Source organism: Taurulus bubalis, assembly GCF_910589615.1.
Source record: "Taurulus bubalis genome assembly, chromosome: 9".
NCBI lineage: Eukaryota > Metazoa > Chordata > Actinopteri > Perciformes > Cottidae > Taurulus > Taurulus bubalis.
The window spans coordinates 24,427,836-24,444,540 of NC_136597.1; the positions used below are offsets into that span (position 1 = coordinate 24,427,836).

Genomic DNA, 16,705 nt, shown 5'->3' on the forward strand with positions numbered 1-16,705 from the left:
GAGGACAATGGTTGGAAGGATTTGGTTTTGGTGAAGGGTTTGTCTCCCAGCATCTGTTCCCGTTGAGGAGAACTGGAAGTGAGATAATGGTTGTCTTTATGCGGGCCGGCCTCTGTGTGCGTCTCTTTCGCGGATAACCCTCCAAGTGCAATATTTAGCCTCCGTCCAGTGGCAGCCGATCCATTTCTCCCTCCTGCAAACCTGCTGAAAACCCCCAGTGCTATCGGGACCGGCTGGTTTGGAGGCGTCCGGACACCGCTGCCCACACCCGGGCCTCAAGCAGCATCACCTTCTCCCCTGCGTCTCTCCAGGATTATGCCAAAGTAGGCTGAAAAACCTGCTGATGATCAGGTCGGGCCAGAAATGACAGACAAATCATTTGGATTTTAGTCAAATTAGCACTAACGTCCAAAGGCCAGTCAGATATTCTGGACAGCTCCGGAGAGGTCCGGGGGCCCGCTTTGTCAATTTGTAATTTAGGAAATTGCGGGGCATTGTCTTCCCGTGGGGGTTGAGCGGACGGCGAGAGCTTCGGTTGGGGTTGTTTACGCAGCACATTGGCCTCTCCGCTCACTAATCAATCTCAGAGTGTCTTTAAGAAACACAGGGAGAGAGAGAGAGAGAGAGAGAGAGAGAGAGAGAGAGAGAGAGAGAGAGAAAACAAGGTACAAGCTCTTATTCTCTTGGTCTTTTGTTTGTTCAACATATTGGGAATCGCTGACGGAATCGCTGCTAACAGCACAATACCAATGTGTGTGTGTGTGTGTGTGTGTGTGTGTGTGTGTGTGTGTGAGACATCCTAAACCGCGTGCCTTCACCTCAAAGACTCGTGTGTCCTGCTCCCCTCAGAGCTGTAAGAATATCAGGCATCACCAGAAGGAGCTCTGCGGTCGGGCTTGATTGACGCGTGAGGCCTCGCCGCCAGCCGTCCCGGGCACATTCTTACGGGGGTCTCGTATCGCCGGGGGTTGGCCCGAGCGCTCCCGGTGCCTTCCAAGGAAAATAAGCGGCGTGACATCAGGGCTTTGTTTCAACGGACGAGGCCCCTTCTGTTTGTGTTTAATATCGCTCCCAGAGAAGTGGAAAGAGGGCCAGCCAATTCTTTCTTTCTCTCTCTCTTTTTTTTTTTTTTTTTCCCGGGGCCCCAACCGCTGAGCCTGGCGCTTCGGCGGTGAAGCGACGGTGGTCTCTCTCTCTCTCTCTCTCTCTCTCTCTCTCTCCCTCCATCTCCATCGAGCACTCTTTGCTTTTGGATCTCTGGTCCCGGGAGGCCTCGCAGTTTTGACTACAGGGAAATCAGATCTCACAACACCGGGGGCGGTTTAGGGCTGAGGGGGCAGCGAGTAGAGAGAGAGAGAGAGAGAGAGAGAAATGGAGATGGAGATGGTGGAGCAGATATGACAGAGGGGTTTTGGAACAGGGTGAAAGGGAGAGAGAGTCAGAGGGAGATCTAACGAGGGAGACAAAAGAAGGAGTATAGATGAGGTGAGAGCAACGAAATGAGAGGAAAGCAGGAAAGAGAGAGAGAGAGAGAGAGGGAGAGAGAGGGAGTCGGCGTGAAGGCCAGCCACGTCTGGGTGGTTTTCCTGAGGACAGGCTCTTTGATACTCCAGCCCTCACACTCCAATGCATTTAGACAGGGGTTGACAGTGGTTTCAAGCAGCGGTTTGTCTGGCGAGCGAGCTTTGATTTAGAAGACCCTGGACTCCGGGCCCAGTATTTGACTCTTTGATTTTTGTTGGATGGAAAATCGGTACAGATTTTTTTTTTGTGTGTGTGTGTGTGTGTGTGTGTCTGCAACATGTAATGGTTTCATCCAACCCTGAAGGCATTTGGCTTTACCTTACAAATCTGTTTTTTTCTTCTTCTTTTTCTGTTGTTTTTACATGATTTTCAAGTGTTTTTCGATTGACTCTTGACCAAGATAATTGCAGCATGACTACACCTACTTCAAAATTAATGTCCACTATTTTTCTTGATTGATTATCTGAACTGTGAATGCGAGGACGAATTAGTCTTCTATTGTTTGGAATTTCTTCTTCTTAATCTGACAATATCAAAGCCAAGTCAAGTCAGAAAAACTAAAACAGCCATGTGGCTTCTTTTTTTTTTGCAATTCCGGTTCACATTGTTGTTTTATTAAATAAAGAAAAAAAAGCCTTTTATTGTGAGCAACACTGAGCCAGGCATTGTCTAACAAGTTATTTTTCATTTCATTTCCAACACTCATAATGCATAACCAAGAAATTGATATCCAATTTTATAGATTGTCAGACTTAAGATTTTGGCAAAGCATTCAAAGGTTTCTTTAGCTATTGTTTGGATTTATTTCTCGATGGAAATCGATTTACAAGCTGCTCCCAGCATCTGTTGAAAGAATAAGTGTCAGAGATGGATTGTAGATCATTTATTTAAAATTTAAAAAAAATAAGTTTTGCTGGAAATACTCGCCAACTCAAACAAATCTTCCATTTGTGTGTGACACTCCTGTCAAGAATGAGGTGTGTGTGATCTCAGATGCTCACCGGTCAAACCTCAGAAGATGCGAGCAATACCAGGGGGAGGATGTCGACACACACACACACACACACACACACACACACACACACACACATTGGGGGGGTCACAGGAGATAAGAGAGAATGAAAAAGGAAAGCCACTGCCTCGCTGCTGGCGAGCGACGTTAATAGCGGTTTTGCTGGTTTCTCCTCCTCTCTGCAGCAGCTGTACGCCGCCCAGCTGGCGAGCATGCAGATCTCCCCGGGAGCCAAGATGGCTCCCCTCCCGCAGGCTCCCAACTCCTCCGGCCCCCTCTCCCCCTCCGCCCTGAAGAGCGAGAAGCGAGCGTCCAGTCCCGTGACTCACATCAAGGTGAGTCCGCCGTTGACTTTGCACGGCAGAGTTGCTGAAAGAGTTTGCCAGGTGGACCCCAGTCGGGATGGACCGGGACCCCATGTTGTCCCGGGGGTGGGGGTGGGGGGCGTATAAGGGCGACGTATGGGGGAAATAAACTGTGTCTCTATGGTGCACAACAAGCGACATAACAAGCCAAAGGAAAGAGTGAGTTCAGGATGAGGGAAAACTCCCAAGAAGAAAACAGTTCGAGCAAAAGTGAGAGGCTGGAAATTTGGAAGTCGTTGAACCGATGCGCGGGCCTGTGCTCCTCACCGCCGATTAGAAACAGCTTATCTGAAAAGTCACACACACACACACACACACACGTACACACACAAAGTGACACTGGCGCTGGCTGCTGTTTGGCCGCGGGCCCAGACCCCCCTCCGCTGGGGCGAGCACACGCCTCATCTTTACTCCACGACGAGGCGGTAATGGGACCCACATGTGTGTGTGTGTGTGTGTGTGTGTGTGTGTGTGTGTGTGGGGGGGGCACAGCTGCAGCCGGCGGCGTCACAATAGGCCGGCGTCAGAGCTCACTCAACCAGTAGTGCCTTGCCCTCCGAACTCCCCACCCTGCGCTCACCCCCACACAAACACACACACACACACACACACACACACACACACACACACACTTCCCAGCTTTGGCATGCCACCCGGTCCCTCCCCACCCGCCATGCCAGTCCTAAACTCCTCTCCCTCTCAACACTTCCCTCAGCGGAAGCTCAGCCCCAAATTAGATCCACGTTCATTAAGCGTTTGCTGCCAACACGAGAGCCGCAGTCGGGCCGTGTTGACGTGGGTTTACACCGCATTTCCTTTTTTTCTCCTCCAAGGAAATTCCTGATGTGGATCAGAGTGGTCGTGAAACCTTTGTCTAGGAATAGAGGAATTTGCACAAAGGTGCCGTTGTTTAGATGAGAAGATGCACCGCAGCCTCTCCCTCCTCCCTGTCAGGTTCACGGAGGTTAGCGGTGGAATTCATTTATTGAAGGGCTGAAAAAGAAGCTGTTGGGGAGCGATGGCTGGTCTTTGAGCGCTTTCAGGGATGCTTTGGACAAGATTGAACATCAGCAGCTGTGGGCTTCTTAAATTGAGTCAATTACACTTCCAACGGGGAACCCACTTCCACAGCAGAAACATGCAGCTTTTGCCAGAATGTTGTATCTGTGATGCACCAAAGTTATGCCATCCGATGCTTCCTGTATATTTAGGAATTAGCCGCTCTGCACAGCTCCTTCACACACCGGCTGATTCACCCCCGGTGTGTGAAGGAGAGGGACAGCAAGTCCTTCCTTCCTGCTGCTGTCAGGCTGCACAACCAGCCGAGCTCGCAGTAGACCACAAAAACACTTAATAACACTTTAATTACTTCAACTGGTGCAATATAAATACATTTTGTATTCTGTCTGTATATATAATACTGCTATTGTAGATTATTTACTGTTTTATTACTGTTTTACTGTTTATTTATTATTATAAATATCTCTTGCTGCTGTAATCCTGCAATTTCCCCCACTTTGGGACTAATAAAGGATTATTTTATCTTATCTTAATTAGCAATATTGGTAAGCTAACGATTCCTGGGAAGATACTGTGACTATGGATTTGAGAAGTTGGAGTCTTCCTTGTCTTTGTTGCCACGTTGTTACGTTTCTTGGTGAATTAGTCAATTCACTCGTATTTTAAGTGCAATTAATTTGCCAGAAACGAAACAAAACGCACAAAAAAACAAGTTGCATTATTATTATCTTGTAGCCCTTTAAGCCCTAACCCTAATAACCCTAACCCCTAATCCTATTTATTGTTTGAGTTGTGTTTAGAGGTTGTACATCGGGATTATATATTATTGTAGCCCTGATTTTTATGTTTAATTTGATACCTAACATGTTTGCTTTTTTGGGGGGGAGGGATTTATACCATGATTTTTTCTTGATTTTCCTGATATATAAGGGTCCCCCGATGGGGGAACCTAGGGCTCAACAGGTGAATGTCTTTAGATGTTGTTACTGTAATCATGCACTGAAAATCCCAGCCTTCCTCCTGCTACAGATCCTGATCCATTCATTTAAAACACCGTTCCTCCCACAGGAGGAAGCGTCCACACAGCCGCTGAACCTCTCCGCCAGACCCAAGACGGACCCCCGTCGCTCCCCGACGTCCCCGACGCACGGCCTGTTCTCCGGGAGCAAGTCCAGCCCGACGGGCGTGGGCAAGGGTCGCATCCCGAGCCCCGTCGCCAACATGGGCCGGAACAGCTCTCTGGGTGGGTAGCGAACACACAGACACCTTCACCGCCGGGCAGACGGGGCCACATGGTCTGAAACCAACACCCAGACACCGACCGTATTGTTCACATCTGCACTGCACAACGAGCAAAACACGCCCTCAGCTCACGGTGGAAAACTGTGTCTTCCCCTCGACCGGAAAAACAAAAAACATCACCCACCCCGAACGCCACCTCCTCCTCGCCGCCACACACAGACAAGCCGAGCAGCGACGCATGCGTCTGATAGACTGCAGACACCTCAACCCCGCGAGCAGACCTGTGTGTGTACTCGTGTGTGTGTGTGTGTGTGTGTGTTTTACAGGAGTCCAAAGCCCTGTATTTAGCCCCAATGAAAACCCCAGCAGCGGAAGCAGTGAAACCCAGCACACGTTATTTGCTTTTTAAGAGCTTCCTCACATCATTGTCTGCCCGCGCTAGACCTTTTATGCCCCTACCTCTGCTATCTGTTATTAAGGCCAATCTAAACCCTCTCATTATAAACCCCCGAGAAAACAATTTGGCCAGCTCCTCTGGAGTGGCTTTGAGGACGCGGCGCTCGCGTTCCCTCTGCAAAGTTATTTTTTGCCCTTTTTATAAAAACGGCCACCCAAGCATACAGCGCTTCCTACTCGTCTGCTAATTAAACGAGGAGGGCGACGGAAAACTTTGCACGCTTCTGTTTCTTTATTTATTTTCGTATTCTTCAAATGTGCAGCGGCTTCAAATGTGTGAAGCGCGGCACACAAACAAGGGAGGGGAGGAGGGGGAGGGGGGGGAGGGGGGGGGGGGGGGGGGAGGTTCTGTCGTGTTTAGACACAAGTGGACCGGAAAAAAACAACGTTGGCGACATTTGGAAGCCAATAAGAGTTTGGAGGGGAAAAAATGCAAACTTCCTACAGATGTTTAAGCCTTGTGTCTTAGGAATGTGGACGCAGACGTTTGGAATTCTTTTGAAATCACACAAATGAGCAAAACATTTGGGTTTTCAAGGGTTAGAGGTTCAACAGCATGCGACTCACAACCCTGTGGTTTGTTAAAGGGAACACATTATGTTCATATGCAGGTTCATACTTATGTTCTGGGCTTTTTAACATGCTTTAATGTAAAAAAATAAATAATATTCCTGTATTCACCGACTCTCGCTCCGTTCTGACGCCTGTCCCTTTAAGCCACGTCTGCTCTGATTGGCTGGCGAGAAAAATAAGCCGCACCGTGAGAAAAACATTGTTGCGTTAACGATTTTTTTTATTTCTCCACGGCTAAGACGATGGCACAAACTGACGATTCGAAAATGCAATATCGTTGATCAAAAAAATAGGAGACTAAAATGTAGTTTGGTTATTAATGAACAATTTCCTTCCAAAGTTGGAATCATTTCTGTCATTTCACATGAGATTTCATTACTTGTGGGTTTCCCTGTCCTCTTCTCTCTACTTTGAAGTGGCTTTGTTGGGGGGAAAAGTGATGTCACATGCAATTAATGCGCCAACCAGAAGTTATGACTCAGAATCTGATGACAGTTGTTTTTTTTTGCTAATATATTAAACTATTTATGAGGAAAACTGTTTTTTTTAGTTAAGAGATATAGCTAAGACAGCTTGCTTCCTTGATTGAATCTTCAATAGTTTTTTCTTATGTCATTAATATTGGATGTTTACTGTCATTGCTGAAATAAGACAGACGTTAATGTCCTGTCAGTCAAAGTAACAGACAGTTGTCCCGCCCCCCCCCGCCCCTCCACAGACATCCTGTCCAGCCTCAACTCCACGGCGCTCTTTGGGGACCAGGACGCCGTGATGAAGGCCATCCAGGAGGCCCGGAGCATGAGGGAGCAGATCCAGAGGGAGCAGCTCCACCACCACCAGCAGCACCAGCAGCACCCGGGGCCCCACAGCCTGGAGGCCAAGCTGTCGGCCCTCAGCAGCATGGCCCTCAACAACGGCAACAAGGTGAGCGGGACACACACACACACACACACACCTAAAGACACACAACCTGTGCAGTTCATGTGACGCCAACAGGCAGCAGGGGAAAGTTGTGAGCAACTCGGAGGAATTTGGAGACACGAGTATTTCTATTTTATGCAACTTTGTTTCTTTTTTGTTGTCGTTTTTCCTCCACGATTCGTCATCTATTGTTACTTTTTATTCTGCAGATTTCAGTTTTATATACAAAATATATGATCAGCTTCAGACAGACGTCTAACATTCTATCATGCGCTGGTTTATTGTGAGCTTTTGGGCTGTACAATGTGTCGACTTGCGTCTGTAGAGTTTTCCTAAATTCACCGCAAGCATTAGATATTGTCTCATTTGCATATCTCAACATGAAAATACAGAGAATTTGTCATGTAACATACTCAACTGGGAAAGTTTCATGGTGATGTCTATGAGTTATTGGCCATCTCTCTAACTATTAGTCATCTTTAAAGACAGGTTGAGTTTAGATGCCAGAAATCTCCATTTCCGCAGATCTTACATCCAAACATTCCAGTTTCATTCCTCTTTATATTCTTTTTTTTTTTTTTTTACAGAGAGGTTCGTTCATGTATCATTCATTGATTTATAAAACATTTTATTTCTAACTCAGGGCCAGTATAGATGTATTTAAAGCTGTTTACATTATGTTATGATTATGGAGGGATACAAAGAGATATACAAAATGCCCTCAGTAAAAACCTTGGACTCTAATTCTTTCTAGGATATATTTAATAAGATACTGCATTATTTGCATATTGAAACATGGAAAACTACATTTCTCAGTGTAGCTAATCAACTGGGGAAGTTTCATGTCGTATCCATCAGTCACATTGTTACCTTTGTGTTTCAAAAGTGAACCACCAGGTAAAACTGAATGATAAGTATATTTGTTGTAAACTTACAGAAGGTACATGTTACTTATAATAGATGACGATTAACTCATCAACACGTACTGCTCTTTATTTAAGCAACACGTTTGATCTCCCAGCCTCTAGCGGAAGCTCTACTTCCAACAGAAACTTATTAAAAGCAAAAGTCCTAATGTCATATCATGATGAAAACAGTCACGAAAACAACATAGAAAACCTGCAAAATAAGTACAAAACGTATACAGATCTGTCTTATTAAATAAACATTCCAATTAAAACAATGAATTGTACATTTCCTAAATATTATCACCCCATCTTGGGCCCGTATACTTGCAGTGCTTCTCCATATCTTTTACAGACACAGAAGTGAACTTTTTAGTGTCAGTTGAACTATTTCCTCATTGAAGTTTCACTACGTTTCCTCCAGTAAAAGATGAGAACACATCTCTGACCTGCCCTCAGCTCCAGGAGCAGCAGAGAGGTGAGGGAGGGAGGGAGGGAGGGAGGGAGGGAGGACCGACCTCTGCACGGCATTCACAGCGAGTCCTCGCCGCTATCTCCTATATGTTCTCTCATACTTCCTCTGCACCGTCTGAGAGAGATTTCAGCTCTGTGGAATATTCATGGCTGATGTTCGGCGTTGTTTGGCTCGGGCGGCTGCTCTTGAGTACTTCTCTTCTCTCCACGGCCACCCAGAAGCCAACAGCTTTGAAGACGGAGCAGCTGGGCCAATGACAAGTGATGGTTTTGGCGTTTGAGTGCAGGCGCGCACGTGTGTGTGTGTGTGTGTGTGTGTGTGTGTGTGTGTGTGTGTGTGTGTGTGTGTGTGTGTGGGCCTGCCTTGACTGAGACCAAGTGGGTGTTTTTTGGGGGAGAGGAGACGGTGTTAACATTAGTGTGTGCGTGTGTATGTGTGTGTATGTGTGTGTGTGTATAATAGAGTCCAGCTCTCCACTAGCCCTGGAGGGGAGGGGGGGGGGGGGGGTCCCGGCCTTGGGGTTTTAGCCCAATTAAAGGGTCTTTCTGTGGGAAGGGACCTTCCCCCTGCACGCTCTCTCTCTCTCTCTCTCTCTCTCTCTCTCTCTCTCTCTCTCTCTCCCCCCCCCCCCCCCTTGGGCTAAAAGGAGACAGGGTCTTTGTACCAGCAGCATCATCTCACATCCATATTCCAAAACATCTTCAATCAGTCTGATCAGACGTTCAGTAAAACAGGAACATGATTAGACCGGCTCTCCTGCGCAATCCATCCCATGTTGCTCGTGAGGATGAGGAGGATGAGGAGGAGGAGAGGAGCTCATGAATATTTTAGGGGTGGAGACTTTGAACCCAGCCAACCCCCAAGTAGGTCATGATTGGTGCACTCTAAGGGTTGGCTGTTTTGAATCTTTTTTCTTCTTCGTGTGACTTGTTTGCCTCGCATCTTCAGGAGGAAAACATCCCAACAAATCTGGCAAAATATATCTCCTCTGTACTTATCCTCAGTCCCAAGTTGACGTTTTTTTTTTTTTTTTTTTTTTCAAAGTCATTATGCTGGTAAACACTGAGAAACTCATAAATATAAATTACACAAGCCTTTAATAATAAATGGTTTATTAAGACTCAATTTGAGTCATCTGCTGCTACAAAATTCTCGCAAATGTTCCCAAATAACTTAAAAAGAGCTTTTTATTATAATTTTTCGCACAGCGCTAACTCGGACGCGATCACAGACGAAAGGTGAGCGCCCCGTCTGCTTTTCAAGCGCTACATTTTCCAACTTTATAAGAACAAAACCAAAGCAATGCAGTAATTTGGTTTATAGCTGGATGCCTCCTAATAAAAAGCTCATTTGGAAAGTCTCAAAGTAATTGTTTCCGGTTGGAGGACGACGGCGGGCCTCGCTGTTTGTTGTCGGTTTGTTATTCGTTACCTAACAACAGCCGCTCAAAGACTCTTTCTCTTCGCTTTAAATACATAATTTTTTCTTTTGGACGGAGACGTTTCTTGTGTGTGTGTTTTTTCTTCTTCTTTCTGAGGCACTCAAAGGCTTTGCTCTGTCTTAAACAATCCATGGATGGAACTTGCTGGATGCTGAGCGCGTGACTCAGCCGCTCCACCTCCAGACCGCCTCTTTTTCTTTACCTTGGATTTGTGTGCGTCGCTTTCTGTGTTACACAAAACCCCCTCTGAGGCTTTTGAAGCTCCGGCCAGGCCTCTTTTTTATATTTCATTTTATGACATTGTACTAACACAGCATATTTAGGCGTCTTTGGAGGGAATGAGACAACTGCTGTTAATGGCACCTCGGTGGTGTATTAAATGTTGAGCTATTTATTGAGTTGTCGCGGTGACGTCTGACTGTGTGTGTGTTTGTGTTTTTGTTTTTTTTAGCTTTCTGTTTGGGTATTTTTGTCCCTCAGCTTTCATTTCAAGCACAGACGACATAGACATTTCCCTCCGAGCGGAAAGTGATCCTTTTGTGTGTGTGTGTGCGTGCGCATGTGTGTGTGTGTGTGTGTGTGTCCTGGCTCTGCATTGGCCTGAGCCATGTTAATGTCATTATAGCTGGTGTACAGACGAGAGGCCTGGCCAGTTAGTGGCATTGTTGAGTATCACCTTACGCTTACGTTGCCTCCAGCTGGCCTGCGGCTGCCAAGCGCTCACTGAAATAGCCGCCGTGTGTGTGTGTGTGTGTGTGTGTGTGTGTGTGTGTGTGTGTGTGTGTGTGTGTGTGTGTGTGTGTGTGTGTGTGTGTGTGTGTGTGTGCGGGGAAAAAAACTTGTGCACTGCTGTTTTTTTTCTTCTTTTTTAAAAATCTAAACAGCCACAAAACACTCCCTTAAAGCCACTTAAAAAGATGCTTTTGAGAGATTATCACATAACTCAGCAGCTGACATGTTTTGGATGAAGAAAAAAAATATCAACCATGTGTCTTCCGGTAGATTGTTCACTCAGAATATGGAGTCATAAGTCTAAGTTGTCACGGGAGCCCCGTAAAGTTGACATGAAAGATAATTCACTGCTTTGGGGACTACTTTTCCTGTTTCCATAGGCGGGGAACGCGGTGGGGGACGGCAGGTAAATCTACAGGCCGCATAGGCAGGAACACAAACAGTTCTTTTCTTTATCGCTCCAAGATCTGTTTTCCCACTTTGGATGATGCCCGTTACGCAAACCATCGCTCGACAGCCGCTTTTAAAATGTCAGATTCTCAGCGATAAGGACACGTGGATGTTTTTCCGGCGCCTCTTGCTCATGCTCACGGCGAGAAGCGGTGAAGCCGACCGAGGCGCTGAACAGCTGAGCCCAGAGCGGTCAGCAGATCCCTCCTCGCCAGCCTTCACGGGATGAAAAAGAAAGAAAGCGATTCATATAAATGAATGGGAACAATGCCACACGAAATCTTTGTTGCATAAAAAAACGTGAAGGTTATTTATGCTGTGCGGCTACCCCCACAATACAAAATCCACCATCGCATTTCAGGGTGAACAAGAAGTAATATTGTCCTGAACAAACTATTCATGAATTGTACGTTTTCACACTTTCACCTGAAATTGTTTTAAAAGTAAAACTTTCTCTCAGACTTCTTCTTAACTTTTGAAATTCACCAGATCTCTTAATGTTCGAGTATTTACTATAAAGAGATGAAGTAGAGAGAGAGAGATGTACTTTGTCTGTTGAAGAGTTGAGACTACACAGGAGTGCACTCTCTGTTGGTGCAGCAGAGGAAATGGTTGTATAGAAGTTTATATTGGCTCTGCTGGTGAGTTTGGTCTTTTGGAGGAAGCGAGCCCGTTAAACCGACAGCTCCAGACGGCTCCCAGGTCCTGATTAAAGGTCACCGTAATGCTGCTGCATTTGAAGCCTGAATGATATACATTATGATAATGTCTACTACAAAGCTGAGCTACTGGCACCTGCAAATAGACCGTTGAGTGTCTACTTCTTTGGGACTGGAGCCCCGAGGGGGTGGAGGGGCTGGTGGCTATGAATAGGAGGAATGGTGAAAAGGAGAAGGGGGGTGACGGACAGCTCTATCGGGCACACGGCGAAGTCTGAAGAAGGAAAGATGAAGAAAATAGGAGTAGAGAGGGAACGCCGGAGGGGGGCAGCTTGATTGGCCCGGGAGGAGACAGTAAACGGTTGCGGGTCAGCTGGAGGCGGTGGGCGAGTTGTAACCGTGGTAATGAGCTCAGTACGGTGTGGATGACAAATAAAAACATACAAAAACTGATGCTTAGAACGTTAGCAACTGTGTCGGGTGTCTCTCTTAAATTAAGAAATGTACATTCAGCAGAAATATTAAGGTTTGAATTGACCTTTGCCCCTGCACTCCTGCGTGTTTCATTCATCTTGATTCGTCATCTCGTCTGCTTTGAATCGCTACTTTGTTTGCCTTCCGGTTCCGCCGTGTGTTAAATAGCATAATGTAATATCAAGCACAGGACGCGGTGGGTGGGTTTTAATGTCTGAAAGCCTTTCAAGATACACAAAACAGTCTCTCCTGAAAAAAAACCCAGTTTGCCTCCTCTTCACCGCCGCCGCCGCCTCCTCCTCAACAACGGCACTCAAAAGCCTTGACTTTTATTCAGCAAGAAAAATTCCTCCGCTGTGAAGACAAAAGGCTTCAGAGGAGCACAATGCGATCCTCCGCACAAATCAAACAGAGAGCCGTGAAAGAAAATACAAAAAAAGTCTATAAAGCTGCTCCAAAAGGCAGCAGTCCAGTATCAAACCCCGCGGGCCAAACCTATTTCAATCTTGCCTAAACAAAGCAAAGACAGCTCCTTATTGCGTTCGCCACAAGAACTTTCAAGTCGACCAAAAAGTCGACCGACCGCACGGAATATTTGCACATTTTGACCCGGGTCTGCTGTTAATCTGTGTCTTGGATCCGTCTTCCTCCGCTGGTGCTGTCCTAGTCCATTTTCCAGAACCCTAAATCGACTGTGCATTACTTTTCCATCCTCTCCTCCCATTCGTGTAGCTCTCTGACTACCTAACTGCATCTGATAGCGCCGCAGAGCAAAGCGCCCGCGTTCCCCATTGCATGCTATTGTCGTATTGTTTAGCACTTTAAAAAAACACAACAAGTCAGCCTTCTCTCTTGTTTCTGGTCTACTTTTCCACTTTCTATCTCCCTCCGTCTCTCTTTTCTTTAGTCCTTTGTTAGGCGGTTGCTTCCTGCGGTGAGCATGGCACTGCCCAGGCACATGTTCTGTGGTGGGCCTGATTACAGCCCTGCCGTAGTGCTGACATTGGCCCGCGTCGACTCCTCATCTATAAACACACACACACACACACACATATATGTACACATACGCGCCGGCCCCTAAGTTCCACCAACTCTGCCAGCAGCTACCGCGGCATGACTTCACCCGGCAACCATTCCTTGCGTCAAACAAAATGCCTCTGTCACCAGAAAAAAAAGGAAGAGAGCCGAGAGGGAGGGAGGGAAGGGGATGAGAGAGAGGAGAGGAGAGGAGGAGTGTAGATGTGCGGTAGCTGTGCGGAGGGTTCGATGTTTTCCACCACAGTTTGGGAGCGTGGTGGGGTAATTTTAGCTGGGAGGGCCCGAGGCAGCCGGCTTGTAGAAGCCGTTTGTCTCAGAAGTGGAGTGGCGGGCAGAAGGCAGAACCAGAGGATGGAAGACACCGTTGATTAGCTTACGTCATGACTCATTACCCTCAGATGCCGTCGCATAAAAGTTATGAACCGCCCGCTTTCTGGACAACTCCTCCGTGCCAACTCAAGCCGGCAATTTAGTTTTATTGTCATGACCACGGCAGTCATCCCCTAGTGACCCAGTTTCAAAGATGCCAGGCTCACACAGGGACTCGATCCAGACGTTAGATAGTGAGAACTGCGGTGGAATTGAAACTTTCTTCGAGGGAAAAGCTCGCGTCTCGTTTCTCCGTGTGCTGCATGCAGCTGCATCGTCTTTATTTGCAGCTTGCTTGGAATATAACCGTTCATGTGGGTTTTTTTTTTTTTGCAGGAGCGGCTGCACTATGAGACGCTGAGTCAGCACCTGGGGAAGCTCGGGGAGGACGCTGGGAAGATGGTCCATCGAGTCATCGATCTGACGAGACCAGAAGATCTGGATGGTAAGCGCCTCCTTTTCCTCTTTTTGGGTTTGTCCAACTTGTTTTGTTTCGCTTCACTTTTCGTCTGGGAGCTCGTAATCCTCATAATTCAGAGATGTATGCAGATGCAGAAATGACCAAGACAAATAGGAAATGGAAGGCTAGAGGGATCCCCAAGGAAAAGAGTTGCTGCAGCTTCCAGGAGCAGACTCTCGGTTAGAAGCAGTCACATCCTGTTCAGACTAAATTGATACCAGTGACCCATAACTCTGCGGGCCCCACAGGGAAGAGGCCCTGCTTCTTCTGCCGCAATAAAGAAGAAAGCATCTTCCAGAGAGCCTAGAACATGCAGGTATTCAGGGAACACAAATATTTATTGTGCTCCTCAGGATGCGCCGGTGAAGGACACCCTGAACGGCTAAACAGACCGGCCAACGTCAACACTTTACGCTCTTGAACAATTTCGTTATTTTTCCCCGCAAGTACCATGACAAGAGGGCTGAATTCTCCTCCCTTTTTTTTTTTTTTTTTTCTTCCCCGCAACGAGTGTTTGTGACACAAGATCCCACCCAGTATAAGTATGCAAACAAGAGCAGGCCAAGTTTACTGCAAATAAGAATTCTGAATTTTTATAACAAATAATAGCCAGACTTCTTTTACTGCGTATGTATGTACATGTCTCCAAGCACTGTTGCATGAAATACCATGAAGACACTGACTTGGTGTTGAAGTTGTTGTTTTACTCTCAACCCACCTGTTACCCATAAAGCACCAGTGTTTACAGGCGGTGAGGAGCGCTAAACACAGCAGCAGCGTAGATACCATCGTGTGTGTTAGTGTGAGCATGTGGAGGGCGTCCCAGCAAGACCCCCGTCACACTTTTGTTAAACTTATGTTATACATCCTCCCCTCCGCCCCCCGAGGATCAAGGGCCGAGGAAACAAACAGGAAGGGCCCGGCGACATATTGCATCAGTTTTCAAGCGTGAAAGTATTTGACGCAGGCGAGCACGCACACAACGTTGTTCCTTTGTGTCGCCGCAGGGAGCAGCATCACGGAGGCGCGGGTGTTCAGGGAGGCGCGGGGCAGGAACAACGCCGAGCCCCACATCAAGAGGCCCATGAACGCCTTCATGGTGTGGGCCAAGGACGAGAGGAGGAAGATCCTGCAGACCTTCCCCGACATGCACAACTCCAACATCAGCAAGATCCTCGGTGAGATGCCACACATTCTGTGCTATGTTCTGCTTCTTTGGAGGATTCTACTCATGTGTATTTACTTGTGAGAATATTTGGTTCATATGTAATTGGGGTGAACTATTTTTGGGTTGTGCTGCATATTAGAAAATGGCAGAAGTAGTGTGGAAACATCTTTCTGCCGTAACTTAGAGAGACGTTTAGTATTCCACTGATCAATCGAGTGATCCGATAAAAACATATGTTTCTCGATCAAGGAGCAATAGAAAATATACAAACTAGAAAATAAGATGTCAAAACTAATTTGGTTCCTTTTTTCGAAAAATCTCCATTTTAATTGCTTAAATTGCATAAAATAACTTGAGTTTCCTGAAGAATCGCTTCAGCCCTAGACTCAACGAAACAATATAAATAAATAAAATGTGTATTATTTCTGTGACCAGGTGGATTTTTTTTGAGAAGAGAAACTCATTCACTATCGTACAAACTACGACAATCAGTTTCTTTTCCTGGAGAACTCATCGCATGTCTGGATGCATTGGGACATAGAATATGGGTGAAAATGAGTTAAAACCAATCAATTATGGAATATGTTTTTATTTTATGGCATCAACACCTTAGAGACACACACACACAAGTCATCAGCACAAAGTATTTAGTGGGTTTGCCTCCTTCCACTGTCTCGTTGACGATTGAAGGTCCTCAAACCTGGACGTGGTTCTTGATGACGTGGTTCTTGGTGTCTTGGTTCTTGGTGTCGTGGTTCTTGGTGTCTTGGTTCTTGATGTCTTGGTTCTTGGTGTCTTGGTTCTTGGTGTCTTGGTTCTTGGGGTCGTGGTTCTTGATGTCTTGGTTCTTGATGTCTTGGTTCTTGATGTCTTGGTTCTTGATGACGTGGTTCTTGGTGTCTTGGTTCTTGGTGTCTTGGTTCTTGATGTCGTGGTTCTTGATGACGTGGTTCTTGATGACGTGGTTCTTGATGACGTGGTTCTTGATGTCGTGGTTCTTGGTGTCTTGGTTCTTGGGGTCGTGGTTCTTGATGACGTGGTTCTTGATGTCGTGGTTCTTGATGACGTGGTTCTTGATGTCTTGGTTCTTGGGGTCGTGGTTCTTGATGTCGTGGTTCTTGATGACGTGGTTCTTGATGACGTGGTTCTTGATGTCGTGGTTCTTGGTGTCTTGGTTCTTGGGGTCGTGGTTCTTGATGACGTGGTTCTTGATGACGTGGTTCTTGATGACGTGGTTCTTGATGTCTTGGTTCTTGGTGTCTTGGTTCTTGGGGTCGTGGTTCTTGATGTCTTGGTTCTTGATGTCTTGGTTCTTGATGTCTTGGTTCTTGATGACGTGGTTCTTGGTGTCTTGGTTCTTGATGTCGTGGTTCTTGATGACGTGGTTCTTGATGACGTGGTTCTTGATGACGTGGTTCTTG

General features: G+C 46.6%; 1 protein-coding gene across 1 annotated transcript in view; it reads left to right on the plus strand.

Moving 5' to 3' along the window:
- The window catches only part of LOC306740930 (transcription factor SOX-6-like), an 89,340-nt gene that overhangs the window by 65,115 nt on the left and 7,520 nt on the right, over positions 1–16,705 (plus strand). Inside the window, exons 9-13 of the mRNA XM_079223175.1 lie at positions 2,722–2,871; positions 4,990–5,164; positions 6,911–7,116; positions 13,993–14,101; positions 15,124–15,294. Coding sequence (XP_079079301.1) covers positions 2,722–2,871; positions 4,990–5,164; positions 6,911–7,116; positions 13,993–14,101; positions 15,124–15,294 — 811 coding nt within the window. The remainder of the gene's footprint in view (positions 1–2,721; positions 2,872–4,989; positions 5,165–6,910; positions 7,117–13,992; positions 14,102–15,123; positions 15,295–16,705) is intronic.